Source organism: Neolamprologus brichardi, chromosome 8 (genome assembly GCF_056152115.1).
Source record: "Neolamprologus brichardi isolate AB-2024 chromosome 8, ASM5615211v1, whole genome shotgun sequence".
NCBI lineage: Eukaryota > Metazoa > Chordata > Actinopteri > Cichliformes > Cichlidae > Neolamprologus > Neolamprologus brichardi.
Genome location: NC_142111.1, coordinates 2359540 through 2382232, shown reverse-complemented (window position 1 = coordinate 2382232; position 22693 = coordinate 2359540). Strand labels below are relative to the sequence as shown.

General features: G+C 39.1%; 3 protein-coding genes across 11 annotated transcripts in view; 2 read left to right on the top strand and 1 right to left on the bottom strand.

Annotated features, from left to right (window-relative positions):
* The first annotated feature begins 604 nt into the window (after nucleotides 1–604).
* On the top strand, nucleotides 605–3826 carry adprm (ADP-ribose/CDP-alcohol diphosphatase, manganese dependent). Its single transcript, XM_006796938.3, has 3 exons — nucleotides 605–1341; nucleotides 2148–2270; nucleotides 2902–3826. The coding sequence occupies exons 1-3, from the start codon at nucleotides 771–773 to the stop codon at nucleotides 3219–3221; spliced, it is 1014 nt and encodes a 337-aa protein (XP_006797001.2). The 5' UTR covers nucleotides 605–770; the 3' UTR covers nucleotides 3222–3826.
* Nucleotides 3827–5224: 1398 nt separating this feature from the next.
* Nucleotides 5225–16197, top strand: map2k4b (mitogen-activated protein kinase kinase 4b). Of its 3 annotated transcripts, XM_006796936.3 has the most exons (13): nucleotides 5225–5458; nucleotides 7578–7613; nucleotides 9157–9189; nucleotides 10291–10393; nucleotides 11166–11340; nucleotides 12697–12816; nucleotides 12927–13046; nucleotides 13142–13193; nucleotides 13286–13413; nucleotides 15058–15135; nucleotides 15227–15375; nucleotides 15450–15495; nucleotides 15675–16197. In XM_006796936.3, the coding sequence occupies exons 1-13, from the start codon at nucleotides 5347–5349 to the stop codon at nucleotides 15786–15788; spliced, it is 1266 nt and encodes a 421-aa protein (XP_006796999.1). In that variant the 5' UTR covers nucleotides 5225–5346; the 3' UTR covers nucleotides 15789–16197. The 3 variants fall into 3 exon arrangements, with proteins under 3 accessions (XP_006796999.1, XP_006797000.1, XP_035766290.1); XM_006796937.3 differs by lacking the exon at nucleotides 9157–9189 and having other exon boundaries at nucleotides 5226–5458; XM_035910397.2 differs by lacking the exons at nucleotides 7578–7613; nucleotides 9157–9189 and having other exon boundaries at nucleotides 5226–5458.
* A 2884-nt stretch (nucleotides 16198–19081) lies between these two features.
* myocd (myocardin) overlaps nucleotides 19082–22693 on the bottom strand; it is a 66868-nt gene continuing 63256 nt past the window's right edge. For 5 of the 7 annotated variants that reach the window (XM_087845257.1, XM_035910435.2, XM_087845255.1 and 2 more), the window contains 2 exons: nucleotides 22366–22423; nucleotides 19082–22235 (listed from right to left, as the gene is read on the bottom strand). In XM_087845257.1, the coding sequence (XP_087701383.1) occupies nucleotides 21622–22235; nucleotides 22366–22423 (672 nt within the window). In that variant the 3' untranslated portion in view covers nucleotides 19082–21621. The remainder of the gene's footprint in view (nucleotides 22236–22365; nucleotides 22424–22693) is intronic. The other 2 variants (XM_087845254.1, XM_087845256.1) reach the window with 1 other exon arrangement.

The following is a 22693-nucleotide window of genomic DNA, read 5'->3' as shown; positions in this document are numbered from 1 at the left end:
ATTAATCTTTTGAATATACTTGCAGTTCTGCTAAAAGACAGAACTGTTCTCTCTAACATTTAAAAGAAAAAAAAATAGTTTTTGTCTGTTGTCTTTGCTTTATACTATTTTAGATTAAACTTTCTCCTTCATTATAGTCTTATAGCTATGTCAAATTTGTTGAAAAACAAAACAAAAAACACCCCCCAAACTACTGTAGAGCCTGTTGGAATAAATATCTGAGTGGAGGTAAGATGGAAAAGATGTTTTTGATTCATGCACTGTCAACTGAAAGTTAGAGCAGAATTTTAAACATGCTGTGAACTCAAACACTATATATTTTAATACATTAATAGAGACCTTTGTTGCAGGGGTAGCATAGGTAAATGAATGTTTCTTTATATTCTCTATAAAATTAATACATGTGTCTTTAAATTTTTCTACAAATATAGAAAAATAAACCAAAAGAAAAATGTAGTATTCTCACCTATGAAATAATATATAATTTACGAGTAGTTTATAAAGCCAGTTTCCACATTTTCGCTTCATGTGTGCTGCGATGAGTCCGTTTCGCTTTCAGCATTATTTCGAAGGATGCCGGAAGTTGTTTTGTTGCCGTCAGTTTCGGTTACGCGCTGGCTGCTGCGCTGTCATTCTAGACAACGGAAGAAATTCTGGCAGGCAGTCAGCATGTGAGGGGGTGGAGAGGATACCTGCGTGGAGTCGGTATTTTCATCCTCCTCGGTAGATATAAGGGGCGCACTCAAGCTAATCCGAAGACAACGCCGAGAATGGACGACTGTCGTCAAACGCTGCTGTTTACGTTCGGCGTGATAGCTGACATTCAGTACGCAGACATCGACGACGGCTACAATTACACTCGGACTCGTAGGCGATACTACCGAAGCGGTCTCCAGCTCTTGAGAAATGCTCGGAAAAGTTGGTCGGAATCAGCTGTCAAGCCAGCGTTTATTCTCCAGCTGGGAGATATTATCGACGGCTTTAACAAGCCCAAGGACGCCTCGGAGAGCGCGCTGGACACCGTGCTGAGAGAGCTGAGCTCCTGCCCCGCGGAGGTGTATCATGTATGGGGAAACCACGAGTTTTATAACTTCAGCAGGAGCGCGCTGCTGCGTTCAAAGCTCAACAGCACGCTCCACACTGACAGGAGCATGAGCACTGCCCCGGCCGGCTCCGGCATATATGCTTTCAGTTTCAGCCCTTTCCCCGGGTTTACATTTGTTGTCCTGGATGCCTATGATGTGAGCCTGCTGGGAAGAGACAAGGCCAGTGAACAATATGTCGACGCTATGAATTTGATAAAGCAGTATAACAAAAACGAAGATCTCAACTGTCCTCCAGGTATGCTTTACTGATAATTACAACATTAATAAAACAAATGTAATTACATTAGCCCAGATATCAAGTAATAGGAATATGCATGTACACAGTTTAAAATGCAGTAATATGTATTTAGTTTATTTATCGCCTTCCTTAAACAACTGACAATTCTTAGATGAAAATGTAATTTATACCAGTGAAGGTATCCAGTATGACAGTTATGTGTTTTAGTAGCATACTTTGTAAATGAGGGCCAAAGGACAGAAAACAGGTTTTATGGATTTACACTTGTTATTGACTAAACTAGCTTGCGACCCACCAACTGAGTTGATGATGTCTCCAAAAGTTGATTCTGTTCATCTGGACGTAGCGTTTTCTGGGAGAAACGTTTCGTCACTCATCCAAGTGACTTCTTCAGTCTCAGCTGACTGCAGGTTTCCCCAATCTTATAAACAGTACATTTGCATAATGACTGAAACTGAAGGAACAATGGGCTGTGAGGTCAGTTCCTTAATCATGATTATGCAAATTCTCATGACCATTGATCAACAACCACTGACCAAAACCCACTGATCAATGGCCATGAGTACCATTCACAGAGAGTTGGGGAATGGCAGCAATCACAGCATTGTAAGATGGCGAAAGATGTACCCTTAGGCCCCCTCCTCCTCAGCTGAGACTGAAGAAGTCACTTGGATGAGTGACGAAACGTTTCTCCCAGAAAACGCTACGTCCAGATGAACAGAATCAACTTTTGGAGATTTATTTTCCTGGATGATTGAGAATGCATCAAGATGAGTTGATGATGGTTTGTGTTTTTGTTTCAGCATTTAACAATCTCACGCAGAGATTCACAATGTTCAATGGTGGGTTCAGTAAGGAGCAGCTGGACTGGTTAGACTCTCTTCTATCATCAGCTGATGAGAAACAAGAAAAGGTCACAATTGTCAGTAAGTAAAACTTTTAAATACGTTCACTGGACACCTTGCTAGTACAGGACCAAGATTTGCCTTAATTTCTCACAGCATAGGTGCTGAAACCTTCCTACGAGATTTCAGTCCATATTAAGATAAGAGCTTCATGCAGTTGCTGCAGCTTTGTCAGCAAAATGTCTGTGATGGGACCTTCTGTTCCACCACATCCCAAACGAGCTATATCTGAGTTCAGTAAACTAACTGTCATGTTCCAGAAAGTAGTTTGAGATGATTTGAACTTTGTGACATGGCGCATTATCTTGCATTATCTTCTACTGTCCAGTTTTAATGAACTCATGCAAACTGGAGCCCTAGTTTCCTGCTCTTAGCAGGAATGGTTTCTGGTGTGGTCTTCTGCTGCTGCAGTCAGTTTCCTTGGTTCTAGGTTTGCAAACTGCATCCAGCACAGAACCAAGAGCATTACACTGCTAACAAAACACCAGCCCTTTGCAAGCATCTGGACAAACAGCATGTTAACACAAAGGTAGCCAAAGTGAACGTATGCTGATTCCAGCTCAGCTTGATCAGAGCCTGATCTTCAACAGTCCAGTGCTTCTAGTACAATTTAAAAGAACACGTGTGTTTTTATTTTTCCTCCTTTATCCAGGTCACCTCCCCATCCACCCAGACTGCACAGATACCATTTGCCTCGCATGGAACTTTGAAGAGCTCCTGGCCGTCATACGCTCCCACACCAGTGTGGTGTGTTACATGGCGGGACACGCCCACGACGGTGGATACTGCCAAGACGAAGATACAGGAGTGCACCACCTGACGGTCGATGGGGTGATTGAGACGCCACCTGACAGCAATGCATTCGCCACAGTCTCTGTATATGGAGACAGGATGGAGCTGAAAGGATACGGGAGTATCACAGATCGAGTGTTTCTGTTTCCATCCAGACAAAATGAGACATACTGTAATTAAAGAATCACAACTTTATCGCTTCTGTCTTGAAAAAGAATTATTGAAGAATTATTTCTTGTGTGAGTCCAGTCCACCAGTTAGTTAGTGATACACCTAGGAACTAATTTAGAAGATTTTTGAAAGTGTCCTTTTGCGTTTAATCACACCTGGAGCTGTGATGGAACTGTTTGGATTTTGAGAAATGTTCTTCAGACTGGGAACTTGAAGGATGTTTCTCTGAAGAAGTGGGAATATTGTGAGTACACCTTACAAGAAGATAGTGTTCTCGCTGCTTTCCACTTTACAGCACTGAGCTTTTTAAGTTATTTTAAAATGGAAAAACACTGACAAATTAGGAGCTATTCAAGGGATTGTAATATGATAATATGAAAACAGCAGCATACTTGACAAATACAGTAGCTCAGATATTGTATTGACATTTATGTTGTTTTTTAATCTATGACAGCGTGTGAATGATAACACACCAAATTGGTGACAACACTTGATTGAAAGTGTTTGATTAAGGCTGTATGATATAAAGTGAAAATAAAAACGTATCTATGCTCAGTGGATACATTAAATGCTACTGTTTCTTGCATTGTGTGATGTGTTCAAGTTAGTGGTAAATTAAAAATTGAGACGTAAGTTATTCATCATGGGGTGGAGTTATATAAATATAATGATGTGATAGCAGGCTCCAGTGTATGGTATTTCCATATACATTGTCGATTACCTATATTATTTAACCATCTCTTCCTGCACACTGAAAGCCTAAAGAGCCTGATGGTAGAACCAGTTCCATTGTGGAACAATAGTGCCACCTAGGGGAGAAAAAACTACACTTTTATTAGTTGCAAAGCAAAGTTTTAATGTGTTTTTTGATTTGACTGCTGGTTCTACATATGCAGTTTTTACCCCTCAGATGTAAAAGGCTAAATCTACCCGACATGTTATGTAGCTACTCATTTTGGCCCTCATATTGATCCTGAAATTTTACCATGTACAGATACGTACTAATGCTTGTGTTTCTTCATTAGAGCAGTATTTCTTAACATGATACTTTGGAGGACTGCGGCGGCACAAGGATTATTATTTTACGTTTTATAAATTTGCGTCATGCAGAGTGCCTAAATTATTAATAAATTAGTTTGTTTAATAAGAAAATCGAAGTTAACACGTTTTATAAGTTCTGTATTTGTTATAAGCTCTCCCCAAAGGAGAAAGTAACACATGCAATCACAATGATCACCGATGATTTGTGGTTAACATGTAGCAGCAGTCCAGAAACAGAAAAAATAGTGGTGCATTTGTTTTACAAAAAAGGGATGAGGAAAAAAGCTTGACCACTACATTTGCCTCACTGCCACAAACACAAGCCATTGTTTCTTGAGTATCTAAAAATACTAAATTTGGAGTAACCATTGTCTCTGTTGTTTTGGTATAAATGTAGTTATGGATTTGAACATTAAAAGTGTAGCATTTTTAGCTTAAACTGGCAGACTTTTACCGGTGAAGTTGGAGTGCTAGTTAGCAGCTACTGCTAATTAGCAGGCTACATTCAAAGCACCGATACATATACACATATGTTAATTTATGCTAAGCAACAGACTAATAAAACACCAGAATTTCTTTTACCAAAAATGAAGCATAAACTTCCTGGACAGAAATTTGCGTATCATTTCAAAGGCTGTTTGACATATTATGTGATCCTTGGTTATCTTTGATGAGCTGACACATCTAACAGTGTAAATCCAACTATAAAAATCTGAGTAAAATATATTACAAATTAAAAAAGGAAGCTTCATTATTCAACACGAAATTAAAAAATTGAATAAATTAGATTGTCTTTTGTCCATCATATTGTGTTAAATCGCTTAGACTATAAAACAAAAGTATAGAAGTCGATACATACGAGCCAGAATGTAGAATATGTTATATATTTTTTTTATTTATGCAGGTCAAACGTTCAACTGTGAAGTCGTGATTTGCAATTTCCGACTGTCCACAAAAGCAACAACAGCAGAGACGTGGCCGTCGTTGCGGCTGTTGCGTTCAAGTGGCGCAGTGTCCCGTCTGGAGGCAGAGAGGGCGAAGTTTCACTCTCTGCATTGCAGCCTGAGCGCTGCTGCTGGAATTCAACACAACAATGGCGACTCCCAGTCCTAACAGCAACTCCACTAGCTCCAGCAACAACAGCAACATCGTAGGATCAACGTCGCACCAACTCCACCAGCAAACACAGAGCAGCAGCATGCAAGGTAGGCGAGCACTGGCTCCAGTTCACAGTTTTATATTTCTACTGGGGACATAAGAGTTTGTAGGAAAGGGTAGCCTTTAGCTTCCTAAAAGCAGAAACACTGTAGTCAAGAGAAACCCAATAAGCAAGTCTTTTCGGTCAGAACTTTCAAAATAAAATATGTTACGCGGCCCATGTCTGGAAACGTGACCAATTTAACGCATCTGTTGCAGATGCTCCGCTTATGTTAATGCAAAATGCACACTTTTGCCAAAACAAGCCATAATAGTGGTCGAACCGCCTTTTCTTTGAGTAAGGGCAATCTGTGCACCTATTTGGTTAATCATAATTAAAATTAAAATGAGCAGTTAGTGACAAGCATCACACATGTAAGTGTTTGCATGTTAAATCCGATTAAAAAAATATTCACACCATGTAGTTGATTAGCTTAAACTAATCAAAGGCTTTACTGTAGGATCTGAGTAATTGTCTGTCGACAAGCAGCGCTTTTACTTTGACGTCTGACTTGTGAGACTTCCGCTAATTCTGTCTTTCTGCGCTTAGCTTCATCTCCATCTCCCTGAAACTGCACTGCTGCTAGGCTAGCAATGATGCACAAGCTTCAGTTTAATTGTTGTACCAACGGGCCTGTAATGGCATAGTCAAGTGTTTTCATTCCGGAAGTTTGAATCGTACATCTCGACTCTACCTTAAAAGTATTACGTTGTTTAAAAAATGAGTTCTAACTATTTTAACTTTTTCGCCTTTGTTATTAGCAGAGGGCTGCTACAAGTAGCCTCAAGGCCTACACTGAAATGTACTTCTGTCCCCGGTCGGGCCACTGTTTCAGTGCTTGGCTCCTAGTAGCAAAGAAATGATGGCGCTAATAAAGTTAAAGTTGGGGCTATCAATTCTATTAAGTGTCAACATTAAATTCTGTTGGCTTCAGGCCATACATAACGTTACTTGTCTTCCTTGTGTTGCTAACGGTAGTTGTGTCGGTGGTTTCATAACGTGTTGACACAAATCACCTCGATTTGTAAAATAAATGTAAAGTCTAAGCCTTTATATTTGTTAAGTGTACATCTCTATCTAGTTAATGCCTCTGAGCGCACACTGTCATCTCTTATCGGACAGGCAAACCTCGTGACAAAACCTGTAGTCAGCTAAGATTTGTTTTAGTGAGGTCACACATTTTAATAATGTGCTGTGAGGAACAGAAACGTCTACTGAAACTTGATACATAAAATCAAATTTTCTTATTCTACATTAATCCACTGGGCATATAAAAGAGCATGATCGCAAGAGAGTCCTCTGTAAAATCTCCAAAATAATTATTAACACTTGACAAAAATACTTAACTAAAAAAGGGAGACAACGTATTAGTTTAATTTTTGCGAATGCAATATCGACATTATGTTTAAATTGAGGTAACAAAGAACTTTTGTCCGTAGGGTTTTTCTTACAGGAAGCTAATTTTAGCACCTTCCTGTTGAGGGTTTAGGACACTGTCTTGATTACCTCTGTTTACAAATTAGAATTAGATTTCAGAAGCAAAGATAAATCACCACAAAAACCTTTGAATGTTGAAGGTGACTGCTGTCAGGAGTAAAGTTGCTCTTGGTGCTGTGGTATATGGAAGACTAACACCCCCCATATAAGTGTAATTACAAGAGGAGGGGAAAAAAGTCAATTTTTGGGCTACAGCTCCATAGGATGCTATTTGTTCTGACTTGCTTGTCACCCCCTATGAAACCCTAAGTCCTCAGAGTAGGAGTTCTCAGCTATAGTTGAAATTCTGCAGATATACAGGGAGTCATGTAGTGACAGCTGATGGGTGTTTTGGGGGGTTAAATAGAGTTCTTATTGTCATTCATTAACCTTGATTGCACACACATGTAAAGTGCTTCACATACATTTAGCTGTGTTTGTTCCAAGAGTTGTCATTTCACTGGAAAAAGCCAGCAGAGCAGGTTAGGCAGACTTGCATGTAATAATGGATGTGCTCATAGTATGTCAGGAGGGCTTTACTCTGGATTTTATTGATTATTAAGCGCCTAATCCTAAGCCTCAACAGCCATATCTGACTTTGTAATTTCTTGCTCTGTGGCAGTATCAAATGTTTTATCTAAACCTTGCAGAAACCAACACCTGCTGGAGATGTCAAAATGAAACAGGTATTCAAACTTATTTTATAAGGTTTTAGTCTGATTTGGGGAGATTTCGTTTTTTGTTGAGTTGAGAAAAAAATCTATTTTTATAATTTTTAGGGCCAATCTTGGCAGAGGAATTTATTGAAATGTCCCCATCGCTTCCCTCTGTTGGTCTTTTTCTTTTGTTTGCATAAAGTTATTGTTTTCCATTTTTGTAATACCTGTAATTGTATTATCTTTTTTTTCTGCATGTTTTCAACTGAGTTTCTATGTTAGAATGACCTGATGTAGACAGACCCCATTTGATGAGACACTGTTAAGTGTGGTTTCCATTGTATTAACACTATACCAGCTTGGCTGTTGAAGTGGCACATGCCAGTTTTTAGTGGCGGGCCACTGTGAAACTGTGGTGTTCTGCTAAGCCAACAAAAAGAGAATATCAGTCTTGTTCCACTGGCAAATACCAGTCATCACTAGTGTGTTATCTAAGTTCATAGTATTTTACTACTGTCTTTTTATAAAGCTAACAAACATCGTAGCTTTTAGTATTAGTTTTATTTACCTCCACCCGACTCCCCATTGTGATTAAATTCAACGGTTGCAGGTAATTAACTTTATTACCAAGAATTTGCAGCACGAAATGTATTTTTGTAATACAAACTGTTTTTTTTGTTTTTTGTTTTTTTTGCTAAGACTGTTTTATCAGCTAGCTTTAACTATAAAACGTGTAGCCCTTTGTTTTAATTTTTTTTCCCACAAAAATGTAATTTTCTAAGATATTAGTTTATATACTTACATTTAAGGTACAATGGCAAACAGTGACATTGAGTTTGTTTTAATAAGCTGTATTTTGACTTTGTAGTGCTAAGCATACGTTAGCAAAAAGGGCTAACGCCAAACCAAGTATAGGAAACAATGTAGTTTATTTTAATTTTACTGTCACTTTTTAATGCAATCCACTCATTCTTCTATAGTAGTTCATACACTGATGATACAGTATCCAACTTTAATAATAATCTTGGCAATATGGAAAATTGAACTATTTGCTTTTTTGCCATATGCTTTTAGTACTGCTAAGAAGCTAGCAGCCAGCTAACCTAGCTTGGCACAACGATTGCTATCTATCTATTAGAGGGTCACAGGAAGTAATTGCAAAAGCCTAAAACAGTTTTATATAGGCAGCAGTGACAAATACATGTAATTGATTATTGTTCTGGTGGTAGTATTTGCAAGTGGAACAGCAGAAAGTAGTGCCACAAGACTGGCAGAACATTGGTTTTTCAAAATAAAACAAAGTAAGATGGTACTGAAATGACTGTAAAAATTGAACTATTTTGCCAGTAATACAGCAAACACTACATCGGTTATACATGGCAGTGCACTGAGCAAGACCCACCAAAATGTGGCACATCTTTTGCCAGCTAAAGCACGTTCTCAGTATCCTGACCTGTTTTCCATTTTCAGCATTGAATCATGCTGGGACGGCATTTATCAAACGTGGCCCATTTAAACTCTTAACAACACATTTCAAGAAAATGTAGTAAAAATGTTTTTTTCTTTACTTCAGGGTTTCAGATAAGCCTGTCTGGAATACCCCAAAGTAAGCATTAGACTTGCACACAAAGCACACAACCTCTACTCTTTGTGGGGACACCTCAGTAGTGTAAAGGAGCATCCTTCCCTCTGTTATTGTAGCCGTATTCAACACTGGGCTCATTCTTGCCTCCTGTTACTGAGCTTCAGTCTTGATTCATGGTTTATACTATTATATACATGCACGTGCGGAATTGGATAACACAGGTGAGAGGATGCCACTGTATACTACTGAAACAGCCTGTGTGGTGCTCTGGTAGTGGGAGAGTCTGTCCACTGTTCACTGCTGTTAATTGTCACAAATATATTTATTTCCAAGAAAGATTCATTTGCACTGGGGCTTAAAAGGCTAAGGGATCTGTTTGCACTCAGGAGCTGGTTGGACAGGGCATGGCAGAGACAACTTAACACTTGAACTCAGCACTTTCAACAATGCCTAAACTTAATTACCAACTCTATTTGGGTGATGCATTCATATACTCACATGCACCTAACAGTTAATTCAACCTATGTGTCCTCAGTCTGAACGAAGTGCTGTCTTGAGTGTTGGGTCGCTTTCACATGTCAGTGGGAACTGTTTAGTGTTGACATGCACATTTATAAAGATTATTGATGGAAACATTCTGAACAGGGATTCCCAATGTTAGCACCCTGCTTAGTGCACAGCATACTAGCCTGATAGCTTGCACACATGCTGCATGCCATTTGTTCAGAAGGTTATAGCTAAAAGGGCTTGTGCAGTACACCTATCTGAACACTGGGAACCCCTGTACATTTTTGCTTGTTCAAAACCTTTTGCTTTCTCTAAGCTTCAGAAGAGCTTGAGATAACTCCAAAACCTCATGCCACAGATTTTTTTTCCCACCCTTCCCTCATAGTCATATTTTTCAAATGCAACTGTATAATGCACATGAATGTGTTTATACTTGGATTATATTAAGTTGCTGTGGCATATTGAGACTTATCTCAAGTGTAGAAAGACAATACTGAGGTAAGAAAGGCATTTTATCACACCACGTGTATCCTCTGTCTTCACCAGTTGGTTGAACCCACAGAGTGGTGTGCATGTGGTGGCACTGTGCATCTGTTTCTCTCTTTGTCCTACCAGGTAAACGCAAAGCTCTGAAACTGAATTTTGCCAACCCTCCAGTGAAACCGGCTTCCAGGCTCCCACTCAATCCAACAGTTCCCTCTTTCCAGAACCCTCACATGTGAGTAAAGATAGTTGGGACATGATGTCACTGGAACTAGATAAGAGGTTGTATATAGAAATTGAACATAGCCTCTGGACCTGATAACAGTAGAGTGAATTTGTCAGGCCAGCAGGGGGCGGTGCCTGGTTGCAAAAAGCAGTCCTGTTGTGTAGACGTTTACAGAGAAACGACACTGCTCATTTGCTTCATAACCTCAGGAAGTACGTTTTGATTATTAAGTTTCTTTGTGAGCAATTTTCCAAAATCTCTTCAAGTTACTATGACAACAGAAATGTACTGACTACATTTGCTTCTGTGTAAAACATTTGTAGAGTTGGTTTTTATGCTAACCACTTTAGCTTGCTTGCATTTTTTTTTTTTTTTTTTTTTTTTTTTTAATTGACATGTTGCTACATTTCCTGGCAATTTGTTGAGTGCTGTGCAATGGCACAAAATCACTGACACGACTGTTTTTCAGCACATGTTCATATTTCTGGTTGCACAACATGCAGTCTAAGTTGGGGCATAACCTTAGAAATACTGCTTAATAGCACTAATGGCGGTCAAATCTTTATGCATCCTGCACCTTTAATATCAGGAGGGGAGTTTTTAATGATAAAAATATTACAAATACTATGTTCATATTTTGCCAACTTGTCAAATCCCACATACCTGATCAGATTTTAAAGCCGGTTCATGGAAACTTTACAGTTCGCATAGAATTAATTTCTGATTAAAATATAATCAGAAATATTAAATCTAAATGCTGTCATCGTCCCACATTCAACAGAGAGCGCCTACGGACACACAGTATTGAGTCATCTGGGAAGCTGAAGATCTCCCCTGAGCAGCACTGTGACTTCACTGCAGAGGATCTGAGAGACCTTGGTGAGATCGGCCGTGGGGCGTATGGCTCCGTCAACAAGATGGTCCACAAACCCACAGGCCAGATCATGGCTGTCAAGGTAGCCCAATGACAGACTATTAGTGATCTGGAGAAGTTTGTTTCCTGTAGTCTGCTTTTTTAAAAAAGACTGAAATGTCTGTCTCAAATTAAGATGATTGCTGACTAGAATTCAATCAAACTACAAATGTTTTGAGTTTAGCAGTGAGGAGCATCCACATGTTAGGCTTTGAGTGTGCGTGAAAATATTTGCCTGCGCTGCTGTGCGTGTATTGCACATGCATAAAACAGATGTAATCAAACATATGGAAGGCTGACCAAGCAGTGACCAGTGAGGGTCCAGAACGCGTGAAATCAACCAATTCCAGTCTCTGGCCGGTCTCTAGGTGCATCTCTACTTTTTGTTAAGCGGATGCAGAGCTGCTGTATTGAGTGTACTGCATGAAAATGTCACCAGAGGCCAGTCTTTACTGATCAACAGGCATCTGAACTCAGTTTTGCAAAGACGTCCCAACCAACTAATATTTTAGTCGATTGTACTGAAACAAGTCTGACAGTAAACGTCTCTCAAAGTGTGACTAACATTAGCCGTGCAAGCAGCAGCAGTCTGCCCACACACCTGGATGGCATGCAGTGTGCACTGCAGGTGGTTACATGTTAGCTTATTCTGACAGCCTTTTTAGAAGCATTCATTGTGTAGATCAGCGGTCTCCAACCTTTTTTGCGCCACGGACCGGTTTATGCCTGACAATATTTTCATGGACCGGCCTTTAAGGTGTCGCAGATAAATACAACAAAATAAAACTAGTACCGGTACCGAAAAAATAATTTATTCATAACACACGTGAAAAGACCCAGGAAAACTGAGTAAACGATAACAAAATAACGCTGAAAACCAATAAAAACCCTGAAAACGATACATTTCACACCTGAGCCTCAGCTCTCGTGGCCCGGTACCAAACGACTCATGGACCGGTACCGGTCCGAGGCCCGGGGGTTGGGGACCACTGGTGTAGATGAAATACTGACAGACTCTGATTTTTAGAAAAAATGTGGTGTTGAATTTTGAATAACACGATAACGAGCTCATTGGAATTAGTTTCGCCGATGCATTTTAGGGTCGAACAGTTTCATTTCTGACTGAAACAAAGGTTGACTGAACTAGCATCAGTGTTGTGGTCAAATGACCTCACTGTTAAGTGGATGGCTTGAGTGGTTTATGTGCATTACTTTTATTGAACCCAGCATGCACACAGTGATAGCAGGTGAACTTGCAAGGTATAATAAATAACAAAAATGATTGATCCATTGCTCTCTCAGACATGAATTCTCTTAATGCTGCTAAAGTTAGAAATGGCAATGTGATTAAAAGTGTGAGGCTGAAACATGCATGTCTGTTTTCTGATGTGTCCCTCAGAGGATTCGCTCCACTGTGGATGAGAAGGAGCAGAAGCAGCTGCTGATGGACCTTGATGTAGTGATGAGGAGTAGTGACTGTCCCTACATTGTGCAGTTCTATGGCGCCCTCTTCAGGGAGGTCTGAAAAACACACCCACCTGTCTTTTTGTTACAGAAACAAAATATACCCGATTCATTCAGTTGATTGCAAATTCTTGAAGGAGTGTAACTTTTATGTCTTTGTTTCAGGGGGACTGTTGGATTTGTATGGAACTTATGTCTACCTCATTAGACAAATTCTACAAATATGTATATTGTGCATTAGATGACGTCATTCCAGAGGAAATATTAGGCAAAATAACATTAGCAGTAAGCAACGATTTCATATTCATGTAATGTAATTTTCCTGTAATGGCATGCATAGCATCAAATAATTAACCAAAGATTTTTTTTCTCTTTGACAGACCGTTAAAGCACTGAACCACTTAAAAGAAAACTTGAAAATAATTCACAGAGGTAAGTTTTCTCATTTTATTCTGATCAGCTATTACTAATTAACTCTCGTCCCAGTTACATTATAGTTAGTTCGTCCTTTACTGTGTTTGCAGACATCAAACCTTCCAACATTCTTATGGACCGAAAGGGGAATATCAAACTGTGCGATTTTGGCATCAGCGGCCAGCTGGTGGACTCCATAGCCAAGACCAGAGATGCAGGCTGCAGGCCTTACATGGCAGTAAGTAATCAACTGCACTGATTAACCCTTTAAAACCGGTCGGAGCGGGCACGCTCCGTTTTGCGTAATTATTTTTAAATCCCGGTAGCTCTGCAACCACATGAGCTAGCACAATAATTTTTTTTGCATATGAAACCAGAGGAGTTGTACTTACATGTTATGCCATCAGCTTGTCCTCGGTCACCGTTTCCTTCCAGATATAGCTTTGCAAAAACTGCATAAAATGCACTTGCAGCAACAAAAACATAATATTCCAGAAACATGCTTTTCCGATCCGATCAGCTGTTCATAACACTTCCTACGTCCATCAGCGTGAACTATCGCATGTCCGCCCTGACCTGCCCGAAACCGGAAGTGACATCATTTTCGCAGAAATGTAGTTTTTTACCATCAAGGCCTCATGAGCCTATACTGGTGTTTTTAAAAGTTATCTTTGACTTTATGACTTTCTGTGTCGTTTCTGGGATGCTTAGGACTCATATTGCACTGCTGCAAATAGTTTATTTTGATGCATATGCTGTTTTTTTTGCAAATTTGCACTATAATATTTATTTTTGTTTTTCCTGCAGTGTATAGAAATTGGTGTATTTCAAAAATAAAACTATGAAGACACTCAAAATAAATTTCCTGTGGTAGGAAACTATTTTGTGCAACTTTTTTGTATTTACAGTTTTGAGGGATAAGCCTCTTAAATTTCTCTAACTAGAAATATATGTTAAAAAAACAAAAGCGATTTTCAATTTTTTTTGTAGTTTATTGCACTTTTTTGCAATTTATGTAATTACTATGCACTTAATGCATGCATATTATTAAAAGTTAGGCTGTAATGGTTGTATTGATGTATAGCAACTTGAAATGCTCCCAAAAATGGCTCCACAACATGTAAAAATATAATATAAGCTCTGGCGGACTTGGTTCTATGGTAGGTCTTAAAGGGTTAAGAAATATGCATCAGTTACATGTGAAGGAGTAAAACGGGTTGGTGTTATTATCATATTTATTACGAACCTTCATTTGAGTTGTTCATACCTTGCAGAGTGCACCCCAAGCAGCCAAAACATTTAAATCTTCTGCTTAATATTGCATGGGTTACCCTTGTGTTCAGTTCTGACCAATGGGGGCACAGACCTCTGGTGTCCTGTGCTGTCGAGCAACTGATCCTTTGGATTGTAATAAATCAGGCTTGCTGAAGAGAGGTTGGAGACCAGTTCAGTACCTTAAGCCAGGGGTGGGCAATTAATTTTCCCAAGCGGCCACATGAGAAGTGCAAATGTTGTGGAGAGATCAAATTAATACTGAGCAGAATTGAGTTCAGCTTATTAACATCGCCCTCCGCAACAGTCCAGCTTCTTGTGTGGCTCTTTGGGAAAATTAATTGTCTGCCCCTGGCTTAAGCTGTGTGTCAAGTCATTTCTCGGTAGTTTTCACTGCACAGAGGGTGTTGCAGTTGGGAGCGAGTCTATATTTATATGAGCATCCTCAGAACTTTGCATTTAATGACATGTTCACGTCACGTGTCATTGGATTTAAAATTGTTGTGACTCACATGTATTTTGCATTTGTATGATAGAGGGAAATACTGTCTTATGGGGTCTAGTGAATTATCTGTGTATCACAGAATATTTTCATTTGTGGATTTTGCAGCCTGAAAGGATAGACCCCAGTGCTTCTAGACAAGGCTATGATGTCCGGTCTGATGTATGGAGTTTGGGAATCACCCTGGTAAGACCCAAGGGTTTTATTAAGTTAAGCTGTTGTGATAAGGATAAATCCACAGTGTTAGACAATCACGGTTCTTTCTGTTTGTTATCAGTATGAGCTGGCAACAGGAAGATTCCCCTACCCTAAGTGGAATAGTGTTTTCGATCAGCTGACACAGGTGGTAAAAGGCGAGCCTCCCCAGCTCAGCAACTCAGAGGAGAGGCAGTTCTCCCCCAAGTTCACCAACTTTGTTAACCTATGGTAAGCACAATCACATTTTTATGCCCACTACATTTGAACCATTGCCTCTGATTTGTTCTTTTTTGTCTGTCCAGCCTTACAAAGGATGAATCAAAAAGGCCAAAGTACAAGGAGCTTCTGGTGAGTTTCAATACTACTTAAAATTGAAATGTAAAAGTCATTTTTATTTGCTGCAGTAAATACAATTTTACCCCAACTCCTAGCTCTGCGATATTTGAGGATTTAGGCTAAACCAACTTTAAATTAGCCGCCTCATACAGGATGAATTGTGACTTCAGCTTTGTGTATCTCTCCTGTAGAAACACCCTTTCATTCTGATGTATGAGGAGCGTTTTGTGGACGTCGCCAGCTATGTGTGTCGCATTCTGGATCAGATCCCTGCCTCTCCTATCTCGCCCATGTATGTCGACTGACAGTTAGTCCAGGGAGGGTGGGGTTAGGGTTGGGGGAGGGGGGTCGTTAGCCAACAGTGGGTTGGACACTAAGTTTTGTGACGCGACGTTTGACATCTTAGCCCTAAGAGTTAGGTGGGATCACCAGTTTTTTCTCGTGTTCCAAAGAACAAAGGAACTAAGTCCAAATTGCTCAGTGCAATGAGACAAATATCCTTAAGCAAACCTTTCAACCTCCCATCACCTCATTCTAAAATCCCATAATATTGTCATTTATCTTCAGCCAGAAAAACTTGAAGCGAGAACATTGTCTTAGTAAAATGCAATGTATCTGTGTATGTGAGGAAAAAGGAATGGAGTATATATATAAAATATGTACTTGAATTTGTACACAAATACAGAATTTACCAAATAAAATGGTGAGCAGTGACGCTCTTGATGTATGAGGGAAAAAAAAAAAAATAGCCACCCAGTGGATTGTACATTGTGGACTGTATGATTGCATATGTGTGTTCACCTCTGAACTGTTGACATGTACAAATGTATGCAGATAGATCTGCTGTCTCAACAGTCTTTTTATGCATTGGTTGAGAGCACCTTTAGTCTCAGCAAATGGTTGAGTATGCAAGAGTGTTTCTGTGTGGTGGATTCGGTAGCGCGGCTTTCTTTTTCTTTTCTTTTTCACTTTCCCCCAATATGCAATCTGTGAGAAGCTGTCTTGATAGAAAAATAAGACAACTGCCATTTCTCACAAACTGGCCTCAGTTCGTCTCTTTTGTTATCATTGTGTTTGAGTTATAAAACTAAGCATCTCTTTTTGATTGAGAATTTCCTGTGTTAGTCTTGTTGAACAGCAACCGAACAGAGCTGGTGGTAGAAACTCCTAATGAGAAGTAATATCAAATGGCAACATCTGGTTTAATGTAACTGGATTTTTGTCATTCAAAGAGGTAGCTACAATTGAGGGGTTAAAAAAAACAAAAAAATAACGCATGCTTCTAAAATATCCTTTATAGGTTTTTGTTAATAAAAAAGACAAAGGACAAGATGATGTAACAATAGCTAGCTAAGATGAGAAGCGGATTAGCAAAATATATGTTAAATAATTCTGTCCTTTAAAAAAAAAAGAAAAAGAAAAAAAAGAAAAAGCAGGTTTAAAAAAGGTTAAGATTGGTAAAATAAGGTATACTAACTGAATGGAAATGTATATTTTTCTACTATATAGTTCTAGTCAAATGGATGAGGAAATAGAAAAGACTGTTACGCTATTATCATGCTAATAAATTCAAGTTTAACATCTAGCTAACGGTATGTTTTTTCTATTCGCGGTAAGCAAGGTAGTTATATGGTAATAGGTCTGTGATGCTAGCAAAACAACAAAGCATTGGGTAAAATATCTGTAGATTTGTAAAATGCGCTAAAAAAACAGGAAAAAATAAACATTGTTTCATTTTTGCACATCACAAGTAAATGTTTGTTGTTTGCTTTTTTTTTTTCTTTTTTTTTTTTAAATATACCTTTACAATACCTAGTGTTGTAAAACCCATGTAGTTCAAACAAGCTGCATTGCCTCTAGCTAACCAGGCCTTTATTGGTAACAAGGTTATTTAAAAAAATTTTTTTTTTAACCTATTTTGGTCTCCAAGAATAACTTTGCAAAAAAAAGAGACTTAATTTTTTGACTTTGCCAAAAATGATAACACAAGAGACTTTAAGTGGTGCTAATCCAGTGCTACATTAGCCTATTCTGCTGCAGGAACCTAGTGGGAGATGGCCCCAAACATTTACAGTAATAGTCTTCTGGTTGGCCTTTTCAGTCTTATTTTTCCATTGCTTTATAGGCTTAAACCCAACAATTAATTTTTTATTTTTTTATTTTTTTTTTAAATGCCTTCACCTGCATTTTAAATGCGATCAGTTTGCATTAAGGCATACTGTCGTTCTTTCAGGACCACCCAGAAGTCTCCCAGGCTACACGCTTTTTGTCCCACAAAAACATCCTGGTTTCCATGCTCCTTGCGAGTAGTGGAAGATGCCCTCTACCCTGGTGTAAAGTTAGTTTGGGACATTATGTCCACTGTAAATGTGTATGTACATAGAACACCTAACCTGCTGTTACTGGCAGGTTCTGCTCAACAGTTAAGGCTTTTCCTAAACACAGATCCAAGCACCAGGATAGGTGTTAGGTGCAAATTCTTTTAGTTTAGGAATGAGCCTTAATTCCACCTGTCATAGCGCTGTACAGTTAAACTTCTCATGCACACTGATCACAGATCCACCGTGCTGCCATATAGCAGCAGTAACTATAAGTTTAAAAGTCTAGGCATGGGAGTTCTGTCAAAAACAAAAACTGTAAATGCTGCTAAATCACAAATTATTGACTTCCATACCAACTACCGAACTGTCGGGAGAAGAGGAATCTCACTCCACACAGTTACTGCGTTTTTGTCCTCATGTTCACCACGGACTCGGCATGCTTCTCCATGACTTAGTATGTCTTTCTGGCTTGCACTGATGATAGAATATTTCCATGCCAAACCATGCATTAAACTCGGATGCATCTCCATAATCCAAAATGCCTCACCTGTCTTCCTTTGTCAGTAATATTCTGGAGTTTTACATAATTGTGTGGCAGAAGGTCAATGGGAGGCTGCAATTTTGAGACTATTGAGATGCACCCGTTGTCGTTTCTTTTCAGAAAGCCACATTTACTAGGCGGGGCCTCTTATCCACAGAATGGCGAGACAAATATCACACTACTTGGCGATAGCTATTAACCAAACTGTATGGATGATGGTCCTTTAAGTGTGGGACACTGTAGGGACTTTTACATGCGTCTCCCAGAAACTACCACCACTGTTGGAGTGGGTTGGGGACGTTTTAGTGTGGCTTGTTTAAAATGTTAAATACTTTTGGCCTGTTTGGGAGGGCAACACATTACAACCGCATAGGTGGTGACGTTGTAGAACCCACACGATTCTTTTGGTAAGCGACTTTCCATTTCTGTCTAACACGAAATGGTGCAGACCCCAGAGAAAGCCCACAGATGGAGCCGTTTAACTTCAAACTGTCTCTAGAGCTGTTGTAGTCTGTCATGTGTTTCCAGGAAGCTAACCTGACGCTGGTGAATCTACAGGGTACATGTTGTATAAATTGCAAAATTACTAGAATGTTCATATTAGATTATAAGATATTAAGGGCAATGAATATTATATTGTATCTTCATCGATGGTTACAAATAAAGTTCCCACGTAAAAGATTGGAAACCTGTATTGTGTGTTTCTTGTAATTTAGACACGAAAAAACTGCCAAAATAATTTTGATAAGTGATAAGTTTATTGCTGTCTTTTTTGTAGTATACAGGGACTTGGGCAAGTCAGTGGCCAAGCAACATGGAAGCTTCTGTCAGATTACTTTCCTCTTAATTAGGGAAAATTATTTAAAAATTTGTCAAAAATAATTAAGAAAAGGACAGTAATGTTCTGACAACAGAAGACAGGAAATAAAGTATTAGCTTTGACATATACTGAAGATGGGTAATAGCTGACATGTAACCAGAGAAGCCACTCAAGTGCAACACTTCATTTAAAACAAAAAACAAACAAAAAAACAAACAATTTGGTCAACACGACATGAGAACCATACAGAGGGCACGAATAATTGGAAGAGGTTTATTAGCCAAGGAACTGAAGTCATAATTTTATATTACTGGAAATGACATCAAAACCACTTACATCTGTCTGTAAAATAGCTAGGTGGTGATGTTAGCATAAAGACTGGAATAAGGTAGAAACACTTTATGTAGCTAACGCCTACCAGCACTTCTGGTTCAAGTGTAAAAGCAAGCTGACTGCTGTTAAAAATTTGCTCAAGCATAGAACATGAATGAAAAGAAAATGCATATTAAGTTTTCTTTCTGTCTCCTCGGGTGTTCGGAGTCTAGACTGCTATCTAGACTGCTAGTTATGCTAGTATTAATCTTACTGCATGAAAAAAGCACTTTATTTTAGCATTTTGCTAATAAAACTTGTAATATGTCTAATACTCACATTAAATAGAACAAGTTTATCTGGAGTAAAGTTAATATCATGTTTTCAAGTTAATGACTAATGAGCTAGCTAAGATAATGCTAATTTGGAAAAGACGGTGAGTACTGTGAACAATGAATGAAGTTTACTGGGTCTTTTGAGAAGAAATGAACAGATGTAACTAGGAACATAAAACAGAAGTGCTGGTTGGCTGATTCTGTGATTTGAAGACAAAGCCACTTCGGTCTGTCCCCATCTGTCAGTCTTTATGCAATTTAGGCTAACAAACTGCTAGCGCTAGCTGTAGCTTTACAGTCTGCGGACAGATATAAAGGAGGTATGCAAGAAATTATACTTATTTCCTTAATTTAGTTTTTAGGTGCATAAAAATGCATTTACTAATCAAAACTAAAACCTTATTTGTTTCTGAGTTTGCCATTCTCACCTATAACTACTGTGCATAATAGGTTTATCTCGGCTGGCTTTTGTGAAAGTCTATTCTTTATTAATATCCAGTATTCACAGTAAAACTTTGATTATATTACATCATCCTATTAACAAGTGCTAAGAATTGTCAATTACAAATCTGTTTTTGTTTTTAAGAAAAGTAAGTTAGGAAAACATGGCTTTTCAAAGTGGTTCTTTTACTTTGTATCACATTCTTAAGAGAACTAATAATGAAGAAATGTCAGTGATCGATAATGGTACTTTTTTCATACATCATATAGAGCCCCAATCTGTTTTAAAGGAATGTATAAATACAGGATCAACTATAAATACAAAAAGCACAAAATAAATAAATGTAAATGGGAACAGAAATGCTGGCATTTTAATGACCAAAAAAAGAGAGAGAAAAAACTAGATGTGAGCTTTACATGGTTGGAGCCATCTAAATCACATCAGTCAACAACTTCCAGGGGAGCAGTCATTTGATATTAAAATTTGGGAATAAAAAGCTTTTGCAAATAAGGCAGTATTTGGCTGCTGACATAAACTGATAAGATAATTCTTTTAAAGGTGTCATCCTGTGGATAATAGTGGAAAACAAATAAGTACAAAAAGATTCCTTCAAATGACCTAACCTATACACATATACTAAGCTCAAGCAAACTGTGACAAGTGTTTATTAAGCTAGAGGTGCACAGTGAATTAAAAAAAACATATTTACATCAAATATAAAGCGATTACAGAAAGCATTTGTTTTGTTGTTTGTATGTTCTTCCACACCTCTGACATAATATGTAGACTGCAACTTATCTCTGTCAGTTTTGATATTTACAGTATGGCCATTACTAAGCAATCCAATTCTCCAATTCACCTGTTAAGTCCTCTCTGGGGTTTTTTTCCAGTACAAATATATAACTCAAAGTATACAATGAAAGTCAAACTGTGTCTTCAAGTCATAGCACTGATACTGTATTAAATGTTGGCGTAAAGTTTAAGTTACATTAACGCTTCTTCTGACACTATGTCCGCTGTCATAAGTACTTGATAGTTGTGAGCATCAAGATCATGCAAAAAAAGCACCAGGTCTGTGACGACAACATAAGAACCACATTTCAGTGAAGTGGAAAGGCTGGGATGTGACAATTGTTCAAATTTCTGGCTTAGATTTCAGCTTTTGCATATCTGCTAATGGTTATACATTCCACTGGATCATAGCAAGGAGCAACACGTGAACATTTAAAGCTGTTAAGAACAGAATTAAATAGGTCTTTGGTATTGTCATAGCTAATATCAGAAGTCCGTGCAGCTAGTTGCAAGCTGGTGTCTTGAGTTCGATGGCTGGTATGCTGCTAACCAGCACTTTAGGGACAGTGTTGTTTTTACCAGTTCTCCAGGTGAAGGTCTGTGGCAGAGTTCAAATTAATGTCTGTTACATCCAGGAACTCGGCATTGAAAATGCTGGGTGCACTGGGTGGAGCAATGCTGAAGGCAGTGGCAGAACTGGGTGGTGTCAGGTCGAGCCATTCCATTGTCTCCCAAGGCGTCTCGCTAAAGGTCATGCTGACCATTCCCTGCACCTCGGGGTTGGCGGATGCCTTACTGCCGATGGCCGACAGAGACGTGTCCATCAGATCTCGGTTGCTCAGAAGTTTGTCCTGTTGCGGATGATGAGAGTGATGATGATTCTGAGGGCTGCTGTACCGATCAACCTCTCGCTTCCCTTCATCTTCCTGGCCCCCATCCTCTGCTGCCATTTTAAGAAGAGGTACCTCCCCTCCGCGGCCGACGGGACTGCCAAGCAGAGTGTCTGGGTGGCTCTCGGTGACGTGATTGGCTGCGTGGTCGTAAGGGAGCTGGGTGGGGGGGAGGTGCTCGTAATGTCGGTGAAACCACGGGATGAGGAGGCCGGGACACCCTGGGGACACAGTAATGTGAGGCATAACTTTGGTTACAGAGGACCTCTCCCTCTCTTCTCTGGCGTTAGCTGGCATCTCTTGAAGAGAAAGAGGAGAGGAGGGAGGGTCACAGCAGGTTCAATGTGTCAGGTAAGACTGTGAACAACAGGCAGTGATTTCAAATGCTTTTCATCTTCAGCCAATAGGATCTATAGAATGAATCCTTACCTCCACTCTCTATGAGCACATCCAAAAGCTCATCCATCTGCTGACTTCGGGTCAGTTGCTGTAACAGTAACAAAAAGTGCGTTCCTTTTATCAGCTGAAATTTTAAACGCTTAAAAAACAGAATTGGTTGTCTTTGTTTTTTTGTTTTCTTTTAAAACTTTCTAGCTCCTAAAACGGGACTCGGCCCCTTTTACTAGCTTTTTGCTTGTTTCTGAGAAACAGAAATATTTTAATTGGCTTTAAAAATTTTAGTTGTGCTTTATTTTGCTTTGCTGGCAAAATTAAGAAGGTAACAGAAATTTAGTTTTGCTCATAGTCAAAAACGTAG